Source organism: Lutjanus erythropterus, chromosome 17 (assembly GCF_056507025.1).
Source record: "Lutjanus erythropterus isolate fLutEry1 chromosome 17, fLutEry1.hap2, whole genome shotgun sequence".
Lineage (NCBI taxonomy): Eukaryota > Metazoa > Chordata > Actinopteri > Lutjaniformes > Lutjanidae > Lutjanus > Lutjanus erythropterus.
Genome location: NC_139333.1, coordinates 24083061 through 24101601, shown reverse-complemented (window position 1 = coordinate 24101601; position 18541 = coordinate 24083061). Strand labels below are relative to the sequence as shown.

General features: G+C 42.4%; 1 protein-coding gene across 1 annotated transcript in view; it reads right to left on the bottom strand.

Moving 5' to 3' along the window:
• Nucleotides 1-18541, bottom strand: part of sdk2b (sidekick cell adhesion molecule 2b) — a 372724-nt gene that overhangs the window by 98213 nt on the left and 255970 nt on the right. Inside the window, exons 3-4 of the mRNA XM_084740321.1 lie at nt 6622-6728; nt 2146-2293 (exon numbers count right to left, since the gene is read on the bottom strand). Coding sequence (XP_084596447.1) covers nt 2146-2293; nt 6622-6728 — 255 coding nt within the window. The remainder of the gene's footprint in view (nt 1-2145; nt 2294-6621; nt 6729-18541) is intronic.

Below are 18541 nucleotides of genomic sequence, written 5' to 3'. Positions count from 1 at the left end.
CCCACGGCCATCCACAGCCATCAGCTCCTCAGTCGGTCCTGCCGCTCATCTCATTGTCATTCTAGGTCAGGGTATGATTACTGATGATGAGGAGCTGATAAGAAAGATTCACTCTAACCAAGGGCAAGGTCACCTCCCACTGCGAAGAAATGCAGATGTGATGAGATGGGGATAAGTGTCTTTTTAACACACTCTTGTGCAGGTACGCACCCACAGAGCGGTCCCACGCAAAGACGAAAACACAGAGAGGCGAGCAAAAAAAAAAAAAAAAAAAAAATCCTGCACACATCGTCTACCAAAAAAGACAATGTGTACATCAAAAGAGGAACATTAGTCATGTACCTAATGGGACTTTTGGAGACAATTAGTCTATTCTGAACAAGGGTACAACTGCATGTGTGGTAAAAAGTTGTCTGAAGTCTTGGGTGACTCCAGTGGGAGCTGCATGAAACCTGATAAATTGCCTTGAAGTGATGTCGCTTCACTTGGTTGGGTCTGAGGACTACAAGTTTAAAAATAAAAAGAAATCTGGGGTGGGGGGTTGGATTTAGAGGGTTAGAAGTGGCTTCACAGACCTCTGTTGCCTGCTTCTCATCTCTGCTTGATGCTGGCAGCTAGGCTTGGGCGGTATTTATTTTTTCATATCTTCATGCCCTCCTGACATTTCACTGAGGTATGGACCCTTTTTGGCCCGACGTCATGACTACGTAACGGTGTTAGCTGGAGGAAAAACGAATGAAAAACTGGTGGAAAACACAGAGCGGCAGGCCACAAAACCAAGCCAGAATCTAAGTAGAAATGGCTCAGGATTGAGGTTTTAATCCATAACAGCTACTACTGACAGTAAAAAACAAACAATAACAGAGACTATGTTAAATGCTTTCAGATAAAATCTAAAAGATGTGTCCAAGCTGCATCAAAATAAACACAAAATATTCTCGCACCTATTTTTATTATTAGACAGAAAATACCCCCATCACCTTCTGAGTTCAAATTTCTCTCGTTTACCGAACTAAAATAAGGTTTAATTGCCTTATTAATTCTGTAAAACTCACCTCATATAAACTCAAACTCAGACAAAAACTCAGCAAAAAACAAGCCGACAAAACTTGTTTGCTAGCATTAGCTTACGTGTTAAAGGACATTTTCTCTAAAAAGTCCCAGTGTTTACCAACAGAAAAGGATATACAGCACTTTATTTGTGATAAAGAATTATTATTTTCTTATTAAACCTGCCCAGGTAGATGAACTGAAGATGCTCAGTTACACTGGTTGAATTTTTAGCGTGTTTCTTTAAATCACACCGTTGAAATTGTTGCACTAGAAGAATGCATGGAATAAAAAAGACGATATTTCTCTGGATCTGCTGCATTAACTTTTATTCTGTTGTGTCCATCATGAGTCTGACAATGTCATAGGAGTGCAATGCTAAATCGGCAGAGTACTCTTTCAATAATATATAAGTCTCAATATAGCAATAGAATTCATGTTCAGTTTTGTGTTTCTAAAATTGGAGCAGAGAGGAACAAAACCCTGAGAACTTCAGCACCAAAGCTGGCCAATACTCCTCTTTTGGGCCAAAGAGCAAATCAGAGAGCAAAGACATCTTTCCCAATCGACCTCTCCATTTACACCCTTCTATTTTAAGTACACAGAGTGGGAAAACAAAACAACAATCTCATTTGTGGCTGTCAGCAGCCACAGTTTTCACTACAGATCCATTGGGTGCTGATGGTACCGTATGAAGACCACCACAGTCGGCTGGTAAACACTGATCGGTGACCTCTGAAACACACCATTTCGACCAAAATGAAGAGAGACGGAGACACAGATAAGCTGAAATAAAAGCGGCTTGGGTTTCCATTCAAATAAAAATGAGCGACAAAGGGGCGATTTCATTTCACACAGTGCCAAAACTGCTTTGGTCTTGGGCCTTGTTCTGCTGGAGAAAATTCAAACTCTCCTCCAGCACAAAATGTAGCGAGATGAATGACAAACGACAGGCAGGAACAGACAATCTTAAACTAAAGCACTCTAAGATCCCAAGGAACAAAGAAAGCACCAAAAGTATTCACAGGATCAAACACAAATTTAAAGGTAAAGCACAAAAAAAGACTCAGAGGGAACAAAAAAAAAAGTACTTACATGCGACTGCTGGGTGGAATCTTGCGCCCATCTCTGAACCAGGTGACTTGCGGTTGGGGGAAGCTGCGAATGCGTGGCGCTGGGATGACGGCGCCCTCTCCCTGAGAAACCGACTGGGTGCGTTCACCCTCCTCGAAACTACCCATGACTACAGGAGAACAAACGGAGAACACAGACGGAGTTAGAAAAGATTTTGGAAAGTCACAGGCACAAAAGTGTCTCTTTCTTTTCTGCATTCGACTTCTGGTGCCCACAGAGCTTTTGCCATCTGCTTTCTGTTCTGAAATGTTACATCCAGCCACTTTGATGGACAGCGCGGTGTTGTTGCCATGGTTTCCACAGTACATCAACAAAAGCTAGAAGGAACCGAGATGAAATGACTCACAGAGGGACACGGAGGGGACGTTAAATTGACTCATATTCATATTCCGTATCCTCCTGTGTGGATGCACCGAGGGCAATCAATCTTGATCACGCTCTAAATGCGTGCATTACTCAACATAGTAGATGACCAGCGCTGCCGCTATTCTATTATCTCCTAATACATTTCATTTGTTACAGCGCTTTTATTCCTCCCCGGCCTCATTATATCTTAAAAGCTGACAAAAATACTGCGCTAATATTCCTGCTCCGCGCACTACCTGTTTGTAAGTGAGATCTACAGGCAGGCTGGGAATTTTTGATGGATTTCATGTTGATCGGCCCCAAACTTCAATTGTTGTTTTGACCTCAGCTTTTCTGCACTCTTCAGAATAAGGGTTCCAAAATGGTTCTTCCTGAAGGGCCGAGGTTCTACCCAGAATCATTTGCTTCTGAAGAATCCATTTTTGAACAAAGAGTTTGTCAAGGGTTCTTTGTAAGACGAATATGTCCATTACAAACACTCTTCATCCAAAGAAGCGTTTTTGGAAGAAGTTCTTCAAGGACTGTTGAAAGTTTGAAACCTTGGAATAAAAGGGGATGTTTAAAGAACCCCACTGAGTTCTAGATGAAACCTTTAGAACATAAAAGGGTTCTCAGTAAAACCCCCTGGGTGGGTTCTAGGTGAAATCCTTGCTATATAAAAGGGTTCTTGGTAGATCCTCCTGGGTGTGTTCTACATGAAACCATTGGAATATAAAAGGGCTCTTTGTTGGACCCTCTGGACGAGTTCTAGAGGAAACCCTCCCCTGGATAGGTTCTAGATGAAACCCTCGGAATACAAAAGGGGTCTTTGTAGGTGGTTGAAGGTTCTGGATACAACCCCCAGACAAGGTTCTGGGTGGCGCCATTACTTTGGAGAACCTTCAGAAAAAAAGAGTTATAAGAGAAATCCTTGGAATATGGGATTCTTCGTAGAACCATCTGGGTGGGTTCTAGATGAGGCTGTTGGAATACAAAAGGGCTCTTCGTTGTTCTTACTGGGTTGGATCTAGATGAAATGCTTGGAATATAAAAGAGTTCTTGGTAGAGCCTTGTTCTTGTTAGCACCCTTAGAAGGTGGAGAGGTTCTGGACACAACCCCCATACAGGGTTCTGAGTGGCTTCATTGCATCACAGAAGGGTTCTGTGTAGAACCTCTCTTAGGCAGCTCTGGATGGACTTTTCCACAGACGGATTTTGGTATAAACCTGCATGTTGAGTTCTTACTAAAACCCTCCAGGTGAAATCTTTATAAAAGGTTCTACCATAAACCAAAAAGGGTTCTCCTATGAGGTGAAGCCAAAGAATCCCATATGGTTCTAGTTAGCACCTGTATTTCTTTTCTTTTTTTTTCAATTATCTTGGCTGATGCTGACTGTAAACCTTTATAGGACAGCAGTAACAAGCAGACTTTGTACTTTATCCCTCCAACGCTGTCTGAAAGAGAAAGTGCAGACTTTGGTTTTTGAAGAAGTGACAGCCGAACACGACGAGATTGTTTCCTTCAGCTTCACGATAAGTGTGGAACGGATCATATATCTCTCAAATTCAACGGAAACAATAAAGAAAACTCAGCTGAAATCATTCGAACATAACATCAAACACTCAATTAAGCTCTACCACCGTTTAGAATTAATAATATCTTTGAAAAATGTAGAGATCAAGGTATGGGGCTTTGAAATGAGGATGTTGAAGTGGTTGTGCATCGATGGCAATCTTATTTCTCTCTCTGCCTTGCTCTCTTTCAAAGAGAATAAAAAAAAGGTAATCTGGCTTTGCGGTGCAGCTGTGGTGCTTAGCTTAAATGAAAATCTCGGAAGTGTGCAAATCCCGACTTTGATCTGCAGTTTCGGCGATGTGACGTCCTCCTCCCCCTTCCCTAAACTCTAATGCCTCGGCATGTTTCCCTTTCTCCGAGGTGTGTCTCCGCAATCCTAATTGTGCCGCCTCAATGGAATAGCTTGCAAAAGAGATCTCCCCATCTCTCCCCGTCTTCGATCTTTCTTTTTTTTTTTCCTCCCTCCCTCCTCCGTCTTTCTCATCCATTTCTTCTGCAGGTGTCCTTAATTCTCCTTTTTACTTTGCCTCACGGTCCATACCCCTCCACGAGCGACTGATGAGGGGGAAGAAGAGAATTATGGAAATGGAAAGAGGTGGGAATAAAGAGGAACAGAATAACAGTGGGGTGGAAGCCAGGAAATAAATAGAAAGCAGTGGTAGCCAGACAACAGACAAAGTCAAGAGAGAAAGGGAGAAAAGCAACATCAAAAAGAAACAGTGATGAAGGAGAAGGAGATGCAGAAGGAAACAGTTGGCTACAGCTACAATATGTTTGCCCAATACTAAAGAAGTGGACCGGTGGGACTGTTAGGCCCTCTTCGTCTCCCTCCCATCTCCTCCTCTCTCACGCCTGGTTGGCTGCATTGTTCAGTCAGGTACAGCGGTGTGTCACATCCACTCAAATGTCGCTGGAACAAGGGGAAGCCAATGAACCTGGCATACCCTGGGAAGGCAGGATAATGGGCGTAGGGTGTCTGCGGGGTGGGGTGGCGGTGGTGGCGGTGTATTTGACGCGACAACACTCCAGACACCTCTGCAGCGCGTCTGTAATAGCTCGTTAACAAGATGAGGGAGCCGAGCGGGCCTAAAAGTGACGCTGGAAATTTACAGAAACACGGCGCATCTGAGCCCCATTTTCGCCAAGAAACGACAGATGTTGTTGACAAAAGAGAGAGAATGAAATAAGCGGCGGTCATATTGAAATGAAGCAAAGTTAAAAACAACCACGGCAACAATATCAATCTAATGAGAATGCTGAGTGGAACAGCTGTCCGGGTTGATAACACCCCGAATGATATGCAGGTAGATCTTTCACCCTGCCAGCATCTGTCCCTCCCCAGCCAGTCCTTGATACAAAGGCAAGCAAACTCTGTGTGGGCATGCTGTGCACACTCCGAGAAATAAAGACGCTAACTAGAACCATAAAGGGTTCTTTGCCTTGTCCCCATAGAAAAACTCTCCTTTGCTGTAAAGGTTTCACTTGGACAACCCAGCATAAAGGATTAGCCTATACTTACAACTATCTGTACATGGTTTCACCCAGAACCCACAATGAGAGGTTCCACAGAGAAACCCTCTATGGTGTAATAGTTCCACAGAGAACCTATTCTGGGAGTTCCATACAGAACCTTTACACCTTCTAAGGTTACTAACGAGTTTTACTGGGTTTTTTAAGGGTTTTACTGACAATCTTTTTCAATTCCACCGGTATCAACTAGAACCCACCAAGCTGGTTCTACCAAGAACCTTTTTATATTCAAAGGTTCTATCAAGAGCACAGTCAGGAGATTCTACTGAGAACCTTTTGGTATTCCCAGGGTTTTATCCAGAACACACAAAGAGGGTTCTATGAAGAAACTTTTTATATTCCAAGAGTTTTATCTAGAACACAGTCAGGGGGATCTACTGAGAACCTTTTTAAGTTCCAAGGGTTGTATCTAGAACCAACCAAGGGGGTTCTACTGGGAACATGTTTGTATTCCCAGGGTTTTATCTAGAACACACCCACGGGGTTCAACTGAGAACCTTTTTATATTCCATGCATTTTATCTAGAACACACACAGCAGGTTCAACCGGGAACCCTTTTACTTTACAGTACATAGAACCCTTGACGAACCCAAAAGAGTTCTTCAAGAATTGTTGAAATCCTTGGGGAGTTCTCTGGATGAAAAAGGTTCTTAATGAAACCCTTAGTCTTACAAAGAACCCTTGACAAACCCTTTATTCAAAAAGGGTTCTTCAGAAGCAGACAGCCGTGGGCAGACTCTCAGCCCTTCAGGAAGAACCTTTTTTGGAACTGTTATTTCTAAGAGTGGACTCCGCAGGCAGTCAAACACGCACGCACACACACACACACACACACACACACACACACACACACACACACACACACACACACACACACACACACACACTCTCTCTCTCTCTCTCTGTATCTATCTGTCATCCAGCCTTTTATTCATCCACTGGGCCCATTCATCTGTATTTCACCTGCATCCCGTGTTGATACTTACAGGCCACCTGTACTTCTGTGCGTCGCTGCAGAAGGGCTCCCACCCGATTCCTCACGATGCAGCGGTAGAAGCCGGCATGGGAGCGATCCAACGAGGGGATTAGGTACCTAATAAGCACAGACACACACAAGATACAGATGAGGATTGCTCTTAAATCGTAATAAACTGGTAAACTAATTAAGACAAAAGTAGAAATCAAAAGGGTACTTATGTAAGCGCATAAACATAGGCTTTAGTAAATTTGTAAGCACAATCGTGCTGAAATGCACAAATACACATCCGGATCCAAGCACACACACACACACACACACACACACAAACTTAAGACCATCTAATAGAGGAACAAGGGCACAGAGGACATCGGAGCTTAGCTGTTGTTTATTCCAATGATAATGATGCTCGAGAGGCTAACCCAGCTACAACACACGAGCTCTCCCTCAAGACACGCACACGTACATAGGCAGGCACAGGCAACAAACACTTAGATTCAAATTTATGCTATGTAAACACACATGTGTGCACATTGGCGCAAAATCCCCCGGGACAGAGGTTGAAGCTGTATGTCTCCGGCAGTTGACACTCCTCCCATGACCTTGACTTCGGTGTCCAGCTGTGGTGGCAGTACCGCCTCCCCGCCATGTGGAGGCAGCGTAACATACACTTTATAAAGCTGCTGTGTGTCAGGCACTCTTCTGTGTAGACTAACTGGCTTGATTATACATTATATGTTGAACCACATCTGGTGATACAGCTGATGCCAAAAGAATAAGTGGTGAGTGAGGACGTTCAGCACGCTGGCTTTCAGTTGTTTTGAAAACCCTTCACCGAAGCTATAATTAAAGCTTATCTTGCAAATTGCCATAGACAAACTGTAAATCACAGTAAAATAGAACTTATGTTACTCTACCCAATTTACAATTTCGAAAGGTACAAGTACATACAATTAAAATATAATTAAAATAGTGCACTTAAAGTACAATTTATGTCAAGTCAATCAATTTTATTTGCATAATTCCTAATAATAACAGTAAGAGTTCCCACCAAGAGCAAGTACACTCTTAGAACTAAAGATGGTAACAAGAACCATAAAGTGTTCTTTGGCTTGTCCCCATAAGAGAACTGTGTTTTATTCCTGGTAGAACATTTTATAATGGTTCCATTTAGAATCCTGCTACCTGGAAACTAAATGTAAAAGGTTATACCTACAATCATGTGTGAAAGGTCTCACCCAGAACCGTCAGTGAGGGGTTCTACAGTGGACCCTTCTATGGTGTAAAGGTTTTACCAAGAACCATCTCTGGGGGTTCTATCCAGAACTTTCCACCTTTGAGGTGGAAAGATTCAACCCAGGGGGTTCTACAAACAACCCTTTTATATTTCAAGGGTTTTATCAAGAATCCACTAGGAGCCTTTACTGAGAACCTTTTATATTCCAAGGATTTTATTTATAACACACCCAGGGGGTTCTAACAAGAACCCTTTCTTACTTTGGTACAATTAACCCCCAATGAACCCTTGACAAAAGTCTTCTTCAATCACTGAAGAACTCTTTTTTCTATACAGGGTACATTGGTTGAAAAAGGTTCTAAATGAAACCCTCAGTCTTACAAAGAAAACTTTGGCAGTAGGTTTAGGTGGAGCATCGGCTCTTCAGGAAAAACCCTTTTAGAACCCTTATTTCTAAGTGCGCTAAGGCGAATGTGGTGAGGATACACTTCCTTCATTAGAAAGCTCCATTGGCTCAAAACTGATTAAATTTTTTGTCTATGCAAAAATGTACTTTAATTATACTTGTATTATATCAGTAATTCATTTACTTTGAAGTAGCATGAAAATTGTGTTACCAGTACACCTTTAAACCGGTAGATATGCACTTAGAGAAGTTTTAAACACACAATTTTTTAAAAAATAGAAACACTTTTCACCAGAAAATGTTCGAAAAAGTAGCCAGTATGCTGTAAACGAGTTGTTTGCCAAATTGCCGAACAGCATCTAAAACCACCACTCCCACGCCATTCCAACACTGGAATAAAAAATAAAATGAATCTGATAGTGACAATCTGACAATCACACCCACATCATGCAGGGGATTGGTCTGAACCTCTCACTCAAGCGCTCCCCGTTTCATTCTTCAGACACCGACTCTCGTTTTTCTTTCTCGCTGGCACAACTGAGTGCAACAAAAACGAATGCCTTCGAGGAGGGACTTTCCAAAAGTGTTCGTCATTATCTCCACTTGCACGATTCCCTGAATTGAGACTACAAAGACGCATAAGACAACGGAGCTCTTGGAGAGAGACCAGGGAGTGTGATGCTGCCAGGGGAACACTATGCTGATTTTAAGTGCCCGTTCTAAACAAGTATGCACTTCTGCCTTTACTACAAGTGCGTACAGGCTCTGTGAAACAACAGCTTGTAGACTTGACTCGCATCACTCGCTAACTAACAACTGCTGGCTCCAGGAAGAGTCTCATCTGTGATCAATGTTCAATTGTGTCTTTTTCAACATCTGCAAAACACCCAGGTACATATGTGAGAGATATAGAATGTATTTTGCCTATTTTGAGTCATTCAAATAATTCATTTAAGGGATCAGGCGTCCGGACTGCTCAGAACGGCAGGCATCAACTTCTTAACAGCCTTCCAATAACTAATAAATGGCAGTGCAGTGGGAGCTACACGGAGCGGCCAACTGTTAAAGTGCTTGCACAGACAGTCTCTAATGGCATGTTAGATGGCAGTGCAACGTGTAGAAGTTGTGAATTAGCCTACAGCGAGTTGTACATGTTTAATTCGAGTCACTCTAGCTCGACACATTCTTGTCAAAATAAATACTTCTTGTGGGAGGTGAAACAGTTGCCGCTAGGAGTGTGCTTGCCATCTTTGCTGTCACATTCCCGCGTGATACGTGCTCGAGAGTGCTTAGCGCACCGCCAGGCAGAGTCTCTGAGTGTTGCCTTCAGTGATGGGATGTACAGGTTTCTATAGTAACCACTCGCAGTCTGTTGAAAAGTGTTTGTGTGTGTGTGTGTGTGTGTGTGAGATTTAACCTTTTGTTTAAAGAGCTCCTTTTTTTGTGCATGAATAAATGTGAAGCGCAAGTGAATGAAAGAGAAGGAAAAGAGAGCAATTCAGAAGTTCAGTGAGTGCTCTCAGCAAGCTGTTTGCAGGAAAGTTTGGATTCAAAAATAAAGCACAATAGGAGCCATCATAAAAATTGTTCCTCTAAAAAAGGCTCTAATATTAGTGCACCGTGTGTAAACAAACTGCACTCCTCTTGACTGTTCTGCAGTCGACTGAATATACATTAACAGATTCTAAGAGAATTCAAAAGTTTTTACAGACTGCCAAGGGCTAAAGAGGAAAGCAGCAAGATAAAAACATACTTTCTTGGAGGATATGTAAAATTAACTAACCACACACATAGTTTACTGAATGAAACCCAACACAAAATCTAAATATTTGAACAGAACTGCCTACAGAGAACCGGAATATCTTTTGAAGTCCCTGCGATTTTGATCAGGCTGACAAAAATCCAGCTTTAAAGCAGGACCAGACATCTACATGCCTTTAGGGTGGTTCAGAATAGCGTTAGTTAATGCCGACTGATAAATGATCAAATATAAATTCACAGATGGGTGACAAATTAAAGGAGAAAAACCAACACACAACCAGGAGGCGCCAGAACAACTTCAATGCAAGCCTCTGAACCGGACTGAACACCTTTCTTCCAAAAAGATATTCTCTTATTTGGCGTTTTGATGAGGAGTGCCACCACTCGTGCTTGTTAAACCCTTCAGTTACCCCTCACGCTCTGTATAGAAGCACCTGGATCTTCTTTTGTTTCTCCACTCAGTTCAGGTTTTTCTTTAATCTGTCACCAGGCTGCATGTGTACGATATGTGTCAGGAAACTCGATTTCTGGACACATTTCAGCACGCAAGATCACTGACTCATCCGTGGCAGCCGCCTGTTGCTTTGCTTTGCCACTCACATGAAAAGAAAACATCTACGCACGCCTTGCTAGTAACCTGGTTTCAGAGGCTTCTGAAACACAGACTGTGTCTGTTTCTTCCAGCTCAACGTATAAAATGTAACATCTCTGTGTTAAAATGTCTAAAAATGACTTGACCCATTTTATGTTTTGCTGAATTTTGTACGTATATTATCCCAAATATTTTTAAACCCTTGTTCAAACGCAGAGAAATCCACAATTTTAATAAAGGTAACATGCAATCCTAAATTTTTTTGTGCAGAAGGACCTATGTGATTCAAAATTCTTGAAAAAACTTTTTTTTAATGACTTTTTTGTATTTATGTTTTTAAGGCTGGAGGCATTATGTTTTTGCCTTGAGGGACTTTCTTCAAACTTGGCACAAATGTTCCCTTTACACTAAAGGATGAACTGATTCAATTTTGGTCGTCAAAGGACAAAGGTCAAGATTACTCTGACTTCATGTCCGTCCTGTTCTTGTGAATCCGACATCTGAAAAAATTTCTTCCAACTCGACACAAATATTTACTTGCACTGAAAGATTAAATGATTAGATTTTGGTGGTCAAAGATCAAAGGCCAAGGTCACAGTGACCTTGCTCGACACATTTTAGCCATAACTCAAGATTTCAAACACTAATTATGACAAAATTAAACATCTGACGGGATAAAATGATGAGTTGATGACATTTTATATCCAAAAGGTCAAAGGTCAGCTATAGCCACTTCTGTTTGAAATTTTGTTTCAGCTCGGGGAAACATACATGAAGGTCCTGTTAATGTTGGCGGACCTTTACAAATCTGGTTGCATCTGGAAGTTGTGGTGGCACTGCAGTAGGTGCTTCACCATCCGGCATTTGCATGTGCATTTTTCTTCTCTAGTCTTGAAACACACGCCATCGTTCACCCGTTCACACGCACACTGATGGCAGATGCTGCCATGCAAGGTGCCAACCCGCTCATCAGGAGCGTTTGGGGATTTAGTGTCTTACTAAAAGACACTTTGACACTTCCTCTGGAGGTGCCGGGGATCAAACCTGATCTTAGTATGCAGGATTAAGAGTGGGGATGTAATAGAATTACCACAATAACACAATTTAAAACTTTAATACAATACTTACATAAAAATAATGCTTAAAACCTTGAAAAAAAATCCCTAGACACACAAAATAGGATAATTTCTTCTCTTTTTTTTTTCTTAAATTAACAAGTTGCACACAGTGCTGGCGCGCATAAAGTAACTGAACACTGTCTGGTTTTGCTGTGCTGCAAGCCAAATCTCAGAAAGGACAGATTGCCTGAAACAGACTGAACAGACAGGCTGAACTTAACCAAAGTCTTGAATGAGTTTGATTGTTTTTATTGCTTCGGTACTTCTGATACTATAATGAACAGATACTGTAACATTTTAAACACCTGGTAGTGAAAGAGTATGAAAGCATCAATACTTTTGACAACCTTTGTCATCATTCTGTTTAGCAAACTATCCACAAATAAGAAGTTGATTAACAGAAATGACAACTTGTGATTCTGCGTATTTCTCTTCCTTGACACATTTTAAGTATTAAGATAGCTGCATGTTGACAGGACTCGCTGTCGCTCACTGATAAATGTTCACAGAAAAAGAAAATAAGACAATCACCCTTCAAAAACTGAAATCTTCCAATATGAACACGACATCAAGCTCAAATAAACAAAGCTGGCAAACCAGTCTGATGATCAGGCGTGTATGCAAACAAACTTCCTCATTCTCATCACTTGAAAATGTCTAGAAAGCTGCTTTTGTGCTTTGGAAGTGTCTGCTAACAAATGGTTGGGTGTGTTTGAACGCTGTTGATATCTATAATGAAAAAAAAATGAAGCGATATCAAACCTCATTAGCGGCAGCGTCAGTTGGACCCGAAGGACTAAATGAGTTTTAGCCCAAAGTCTGTTAAGGCTTAATCAACTAATCAGGAGGCTCTATTAATGATGTGTGACTCCTTTCATATGTTCCATCATCTAAATTAATACAATTACGTATATGTGTTATGCATAGATGGAAGTGAGATGAGGTGAAAAGATGATGGAATAGTGTGCAAGACGAGTAGAAATGTTAGTCACATTGCAGTTTGGGGCGGAGAAGCGGCAGACATTAAGAGAGAGATGGCTGACAGGTGGTGTCGGCGCGCCAAGTTTAACCTCACTGAGGCCTACGGAGAATTCACCCCAGAGCCAGAACCTTCAGGGTGACTTTAGACGCCGTTCTCCCTCTGTCTCCCTCTTTCGCTCCGTCCCTTATATAATGAATACAATTAACCTTTGCGGAGCCGCGCGCGCATTGGCAGCAGGTTGGGGGGAGTCAGCGGGTGCCCGCTGTGTTGGACAGAGATTGATTGATGTTCCTGTGGTCAGCGCGCTCCGTCAGATCCCCTTTAATTAGCCCCACTCAGGAGAAATGATTAGATGGAGGAGTGGCGGGGAGACGGATAGAGGGACATGACTGAGAGGGAGGACGGGGCCGGAGAGAAGGAGGCTGGAGGAACCAAATGATGGAAGGGTGGAGAAAGACAGCGGGGAAGATAAAGGGGTGACTGGTAAAACTACACTCTTAGAAATAAAGGTGCTCACTAGAACCATAAAGGGTTCTTCAGACTGAACCCTTTTTGATGCCTGGTAGAAGCTATTATAAAGCTTTTGGGGAGTTCTACCTAGAACCCAACATAAAGGGTTGAACCTAGAACCATCTGTGAAAGGTTTCACCCAGAAGTCCCCAGAGAACCCTTCTATGGTGTAATGGTTCTACCCAGAACCCTTTCTGAAAGTTGTATCCAGAACCTTCCACTCTCTGACAGTGTTAACACGAACCCATCCACTAGGAACCCTTCTCACTGACAAGGAGCTTTATCTAGAACCCACTCCAGAGGTTCTACCAAGAACCCTTTCATATTCTGGAGGTCTTATCTAGAACCCACCAAAGGGGTTCTACTGAGAACTCTTTTATATTCCAAGAGCTTTATCTAGAACCCACTCCAGAAGTTCTACCAAGAACCATTTCATATTCTGGGGGCTTTATCTAGAACCCACCAAAGGGGCTCCACTGGGAACTCTTTTACATTCCAAGAACTTTATCTAGAACCCACCCCAGAGGTTCTACCAAGAACCCTTTCATATCCCAAGGGTGTTATCTAGAACCCACATAGGGGGTTCTACCAAGAATTCTTTTATATTCCAAGAACTTTATCTAGTACCCACTCAGGGGAGTTCCACCAAGAACTATTTTATATTCCAAGAGTTTTATCTTGACCGACTCAGGAGGTTCTACCGAGAACCCTTTCATATTCTGAGAGTCTTATCTAGAACCCTCCCAGGGGGTTCTTCTGAGAACCTTTTCATATTCTAAGAGTTTTATTTAGAATCCACCCAAGACATTGAAGAACTCTTTCTTCCAAAGAGGGAAAAGGAACACTGGCAAACCTTTTTCTTCGAAAGAGGGTTCATCACAAGAAAATGGTTCTGAGTAGAACCTCATCCCTTCAGGAAGAACCCTTTAGAGAACCTTATGTCTAAGAGTGTATAATCCTGATTGAAGATGGCTGTGGTGCACTTTATAGGACGTGTTCCCATAATAACATCATACCTGTGGCCAAGGTTAGCCCCAATAACACTTTACTTAAATTGCTGGTTATACAGTGAGATTATAAAGCCTCATACACACGTCACGAGGACAGTGTAATTACACCCTAACTGCACGACAGTAAATCACCATAAAGCATCATAAATCTGGGATGAGCCGATAATGACACACACATCTTTTATCCCTTGCGTTCGCTATCATTTAAACATGTTTTCCTGTAATTTCGGTTAATGTGATTTCTCTTCCAAACATGGAAAATCGTCTGGAACCTGATCCTAAAGTGTGTCTTTAGCAATACATCACGTCACGCAACGGTTATTTTACAGCTCGTAATAAAAGAAGACGCACGGCATGGCATGTCACGGCTCACTTGTGATGATGCTTTTTATTTTCATTGTACTCTTTGGCGTTTATGAAAAGGTCGTAACCCTCTTACAACAGTTTGATGCCACTTTACTTTTGTTAATGAGTTCCCTTACGGCGTCGCGGCACGCTTGTAAGACCTCAACAGCTTGTGTTTTCGGTATCATGAAAACAAAAGCAATAACAATACTTCTGACAGCCTAATTACTTATTGTTTTTAAGGCTTCTTGATGGATTGATGTGTGTCATTACACTAATAGGATGATTATACACTTGTGCTGTGCATATCACGACTTAAAACATCCATCAGAGGAAGCAACAAGTCAAGAAAAATGCGACCATGTGACACATAATCAACACATTTTCACATCTTCACTGAGCTATAGGTGATCTCCCTGAAAGCAGCTCCAAAGAAAATCAATAAAGCACTATATATTGCTGAGAAAAAGTGCGTTGAATCATATTTTGAGATCACCTTCTAAATTCTATAGGATGAGAGATCTCTCGTCCTAATACCCGCCACATACAACGCCTGACAGGTAATGGGGGCGTCTGGATAAAGCTACTGGAAATCAATAACGGGTAATTCATCTACAGGCCCGGAGGGACACCCTCCGCATGCTTTCTGAGGATAACAAACAGATGGACAACTATCTGATGGAGACAATTTACACAAACTATTGTTAGCTGTACTTTGTCACTTCTTTTTATATAATAATTTGTCTGCTTTAGCATTTTGTTCTCTGCATAATTTGCCAGCCTTGATCCTAATCAAAGCCAATTTCCCCTGAGCTGCAGAGACATAGCTATATACAGTCAGTATAAAAGCAGTGAGGGATCTCTGTTGGCCATCATTAGTTTGGTATTTCATGTTCAAATATGACTTTGTACTAGTTAACTGAGGCTTACTCTTGTACCACAAACACGCAGATACAAGTCCAGGCATTGGCTGAGATGACGGCAGGGGCAGTGGTGTGGCGCAGTTTAGGGATGTACCAGAAATTTAGCACACAAGTGAAATTCCACACTTTTTGAGGGAACTACTTGTTCTTATTCCGTGCTGGTAGGCGTTCTTCTTCTTCCTTTGGCATTTAACAGCAGACTAGAACACCTGTAGGCGTATATGCTGTGCCTGTCAGGGTTGGAAGAATTGCATCCGTGGTACCCACAGTACATACAGTGCTGTAGAAAGACAAACACTTCCATGTTTTGAGAGTTTTGGCATCTTGTGACATCAACTAGGGCAACTGTGATCACAATGCAGGACCCGCTGACTGGCCCATATGAAAATGCCCAACATTACAGGAGAAACAAACTTGTTTACAGCCTGGTACAAATAGTTTTAGCCTCTATAGCTAATTTCCCCCCTTCATGACAGCTGTATGAGGGTGAATTTTTATTTAACTCACCCATTTAAAATACATTAAGGCTGAAAGTTATGCGTAATTAAGGGTGTATCCGCTTTGAGTAACGTCACAGATGGCTAGTCGCTAGTTAGATGCTTCATTCTCCCGCCTCAGCTCCACTCACCCACCATCTCTTTGCCCATTTTCATATTACATCGGAGTTGGCCGAGTCAGGCACCGCCAAGATGGCGTCTGCCAGAACCACAACACCGAGAGCTTCACTTTAGGCTCTTCAGAAACCTACGGGGGATGACACAGAGGCTCTGTCCTCTGGTGAGGTGTAGCGGATCCCGAGGGTTTACCCCATGGGTCAGGCAGGTTCTGGTTGACTCAATAAAAAATACCACGGGTTTGGGCAGGCGGGTTTTCTACACAGTGCAGCCAGACATTCAGCTAAAAAAGTCCCACAAATGTAGGCTACTACTTTGCTAAAATTTACAGTTAAGATATGGATTGTTTCTGTGTGTGAGAGAGAGAAAGAGAGAGAAAAAGCTTCACAGTTCATGTCTTTAATGAAGGCTTACTTGTTTTGCTGCTATTCAACAATACAGAACACCATTTGGAAACAGTTTGTCTGTTTATTTATTAGCCTAGATCTTCCCACTACTGTGGGCGGGGGAGAAAGACAGCAACTCTGACTGCTTCTCTGCTGCCAGCAGCAGGATCAGCCGCTTGGGGAGAGTCCTACAGCACAGTCCTGACAAGTGTGCTACTACTGCGCATACGTTGGCGGTTTTGCGAGTTGGGTTGAGTTTAGGTCGTTGATAAATTCATATTTTTAGGGGTCAAACGGTGCGACTTGGCACGCATAATGGGTCGTGTGAGTGGAAGCCTTAAAAAAACCCTGACCGTCCACTGTTATTATACAGTCTACGGTCAAACTGCACTGCTTCAAGTGCAGGCCAATATGTGTAAATAAAATGGGGTGTCATAAACTATCAAATGTCAAAAGTTGTCATCAGATCTGCGGTCATATTCTAAGTCTTGTTGAAAGTTTGCTGCTATTAAACATTATTCCGTTTTTGCAGAGTTCTTGCACTGCTTCTTATATTATGATATCATTTAACACTGATGCATTGAGTGTTCAGTATATTCTGTCAACAGAAAAAAAAAGTATGTTCCTCAAACAAAGGCACTGAAAACGTGGTAACTTTTCTGCACCAGTGCCACAAACTATGATCAGTTGATTTAGGTGTAAGTTGATCTAAGCTGCTTGGTTTCCCATTGCAGCACTGAGTAGGCAATCTGTTAAATTTGAACAGGGGGAGGATGGCACAATGGGAGCACCTGTGTGATGAGAAGACCAGTTCTTTTAAGTAACCCAGTTTGTTTTGCTCACATGCCAGCGAATCAACTCACGAACGACTCTTTTGGTTCTCTCCCCCAGCAATATATCTGAGACAAAACAGACAGAAGGGCCAGGCGGTGAGAAAAAGGCGTAATTACGAACGCGTGCACTGCCCTGGATTTATCAATATACACACGGTTGGGCTACTAATATTTCACAGCCGTGGTCGCGGCCCCGGTCACAAACTGCAGTCAGATAAAGGATCAATGAGTCAGGCAGCTAAACAACCCCTCTGCACTCTCTTTGCTACTTCGGGATGGAGAGAGGGGATGCATTTTTGTAATTTTGCCACCAAATCGTCTGGCATCCCCTTCTCACCCCCCATCAAATCGCCTACTTGCAGCACTTCTCCATCCAATCTCAGACACATGCGATGCATCGCACCCACTGTATGTTACAAAACCAGCAGCCACACACACACTTTCCTTTGAAATATTGCGTGGGTCTATTTAAATCAGAGCGAAGCCTGCAGACACCAGCACCCCTGCCAGCCCTCATTTGAATGTAGGTCAGCACTAAACGTTTAGGAACCACACCAGTATATTTCTATCATACCATATCAAACTGTGGTCGCAGCATTGTGCAGTATCTCATGACTGTGATATAACAGTTGAAGGAAGTTTTTGAATAGTCCTCAGGTATTCATAGCAACAGAGAAAAAGTACTTTACCTGAACTTTGAATCTAGCTGTCAATGTAATCAGAAGTCCTTGTGCCTATATAGAGACGTTTCATAATGCTGGCTGTGGATCACTCATTAGCTGTACCTGGCGACAGTGTAATGCGTATGAAACTCAATAAAGCACACACAATCGTACACAAATATACTAGATGTGCACAATAAAACAAATACTGTATTTTTCTTTTCTCTCACATTTTGTGCCTCACTCACTCACCCCACTCCGCTTTAGAAAACAAGGCGTGAGTGCTAAGCGGGGAGAGAAAAAAAAAGGTAAAAAAAAAAATCTATTGTATCCAGGGGCTGCGGAGGAGAATGCCAGGGAGATAGAAAATGGAGGTTTTTTTAGTTACAGAGGGGAATCCATTAAGGTCATCCAGAGAGAGCGAGCGAGAGAGAGAGATGCTGCCTGGCTGCGTCTGTCCGAGCCCTGCCAGACAGTCCCTGACATGATGGGATTCAAGTGCAGACCCGAGTGCAGGCAAGTTTCCTGCCTGTAATTGGATGTTACTGCTA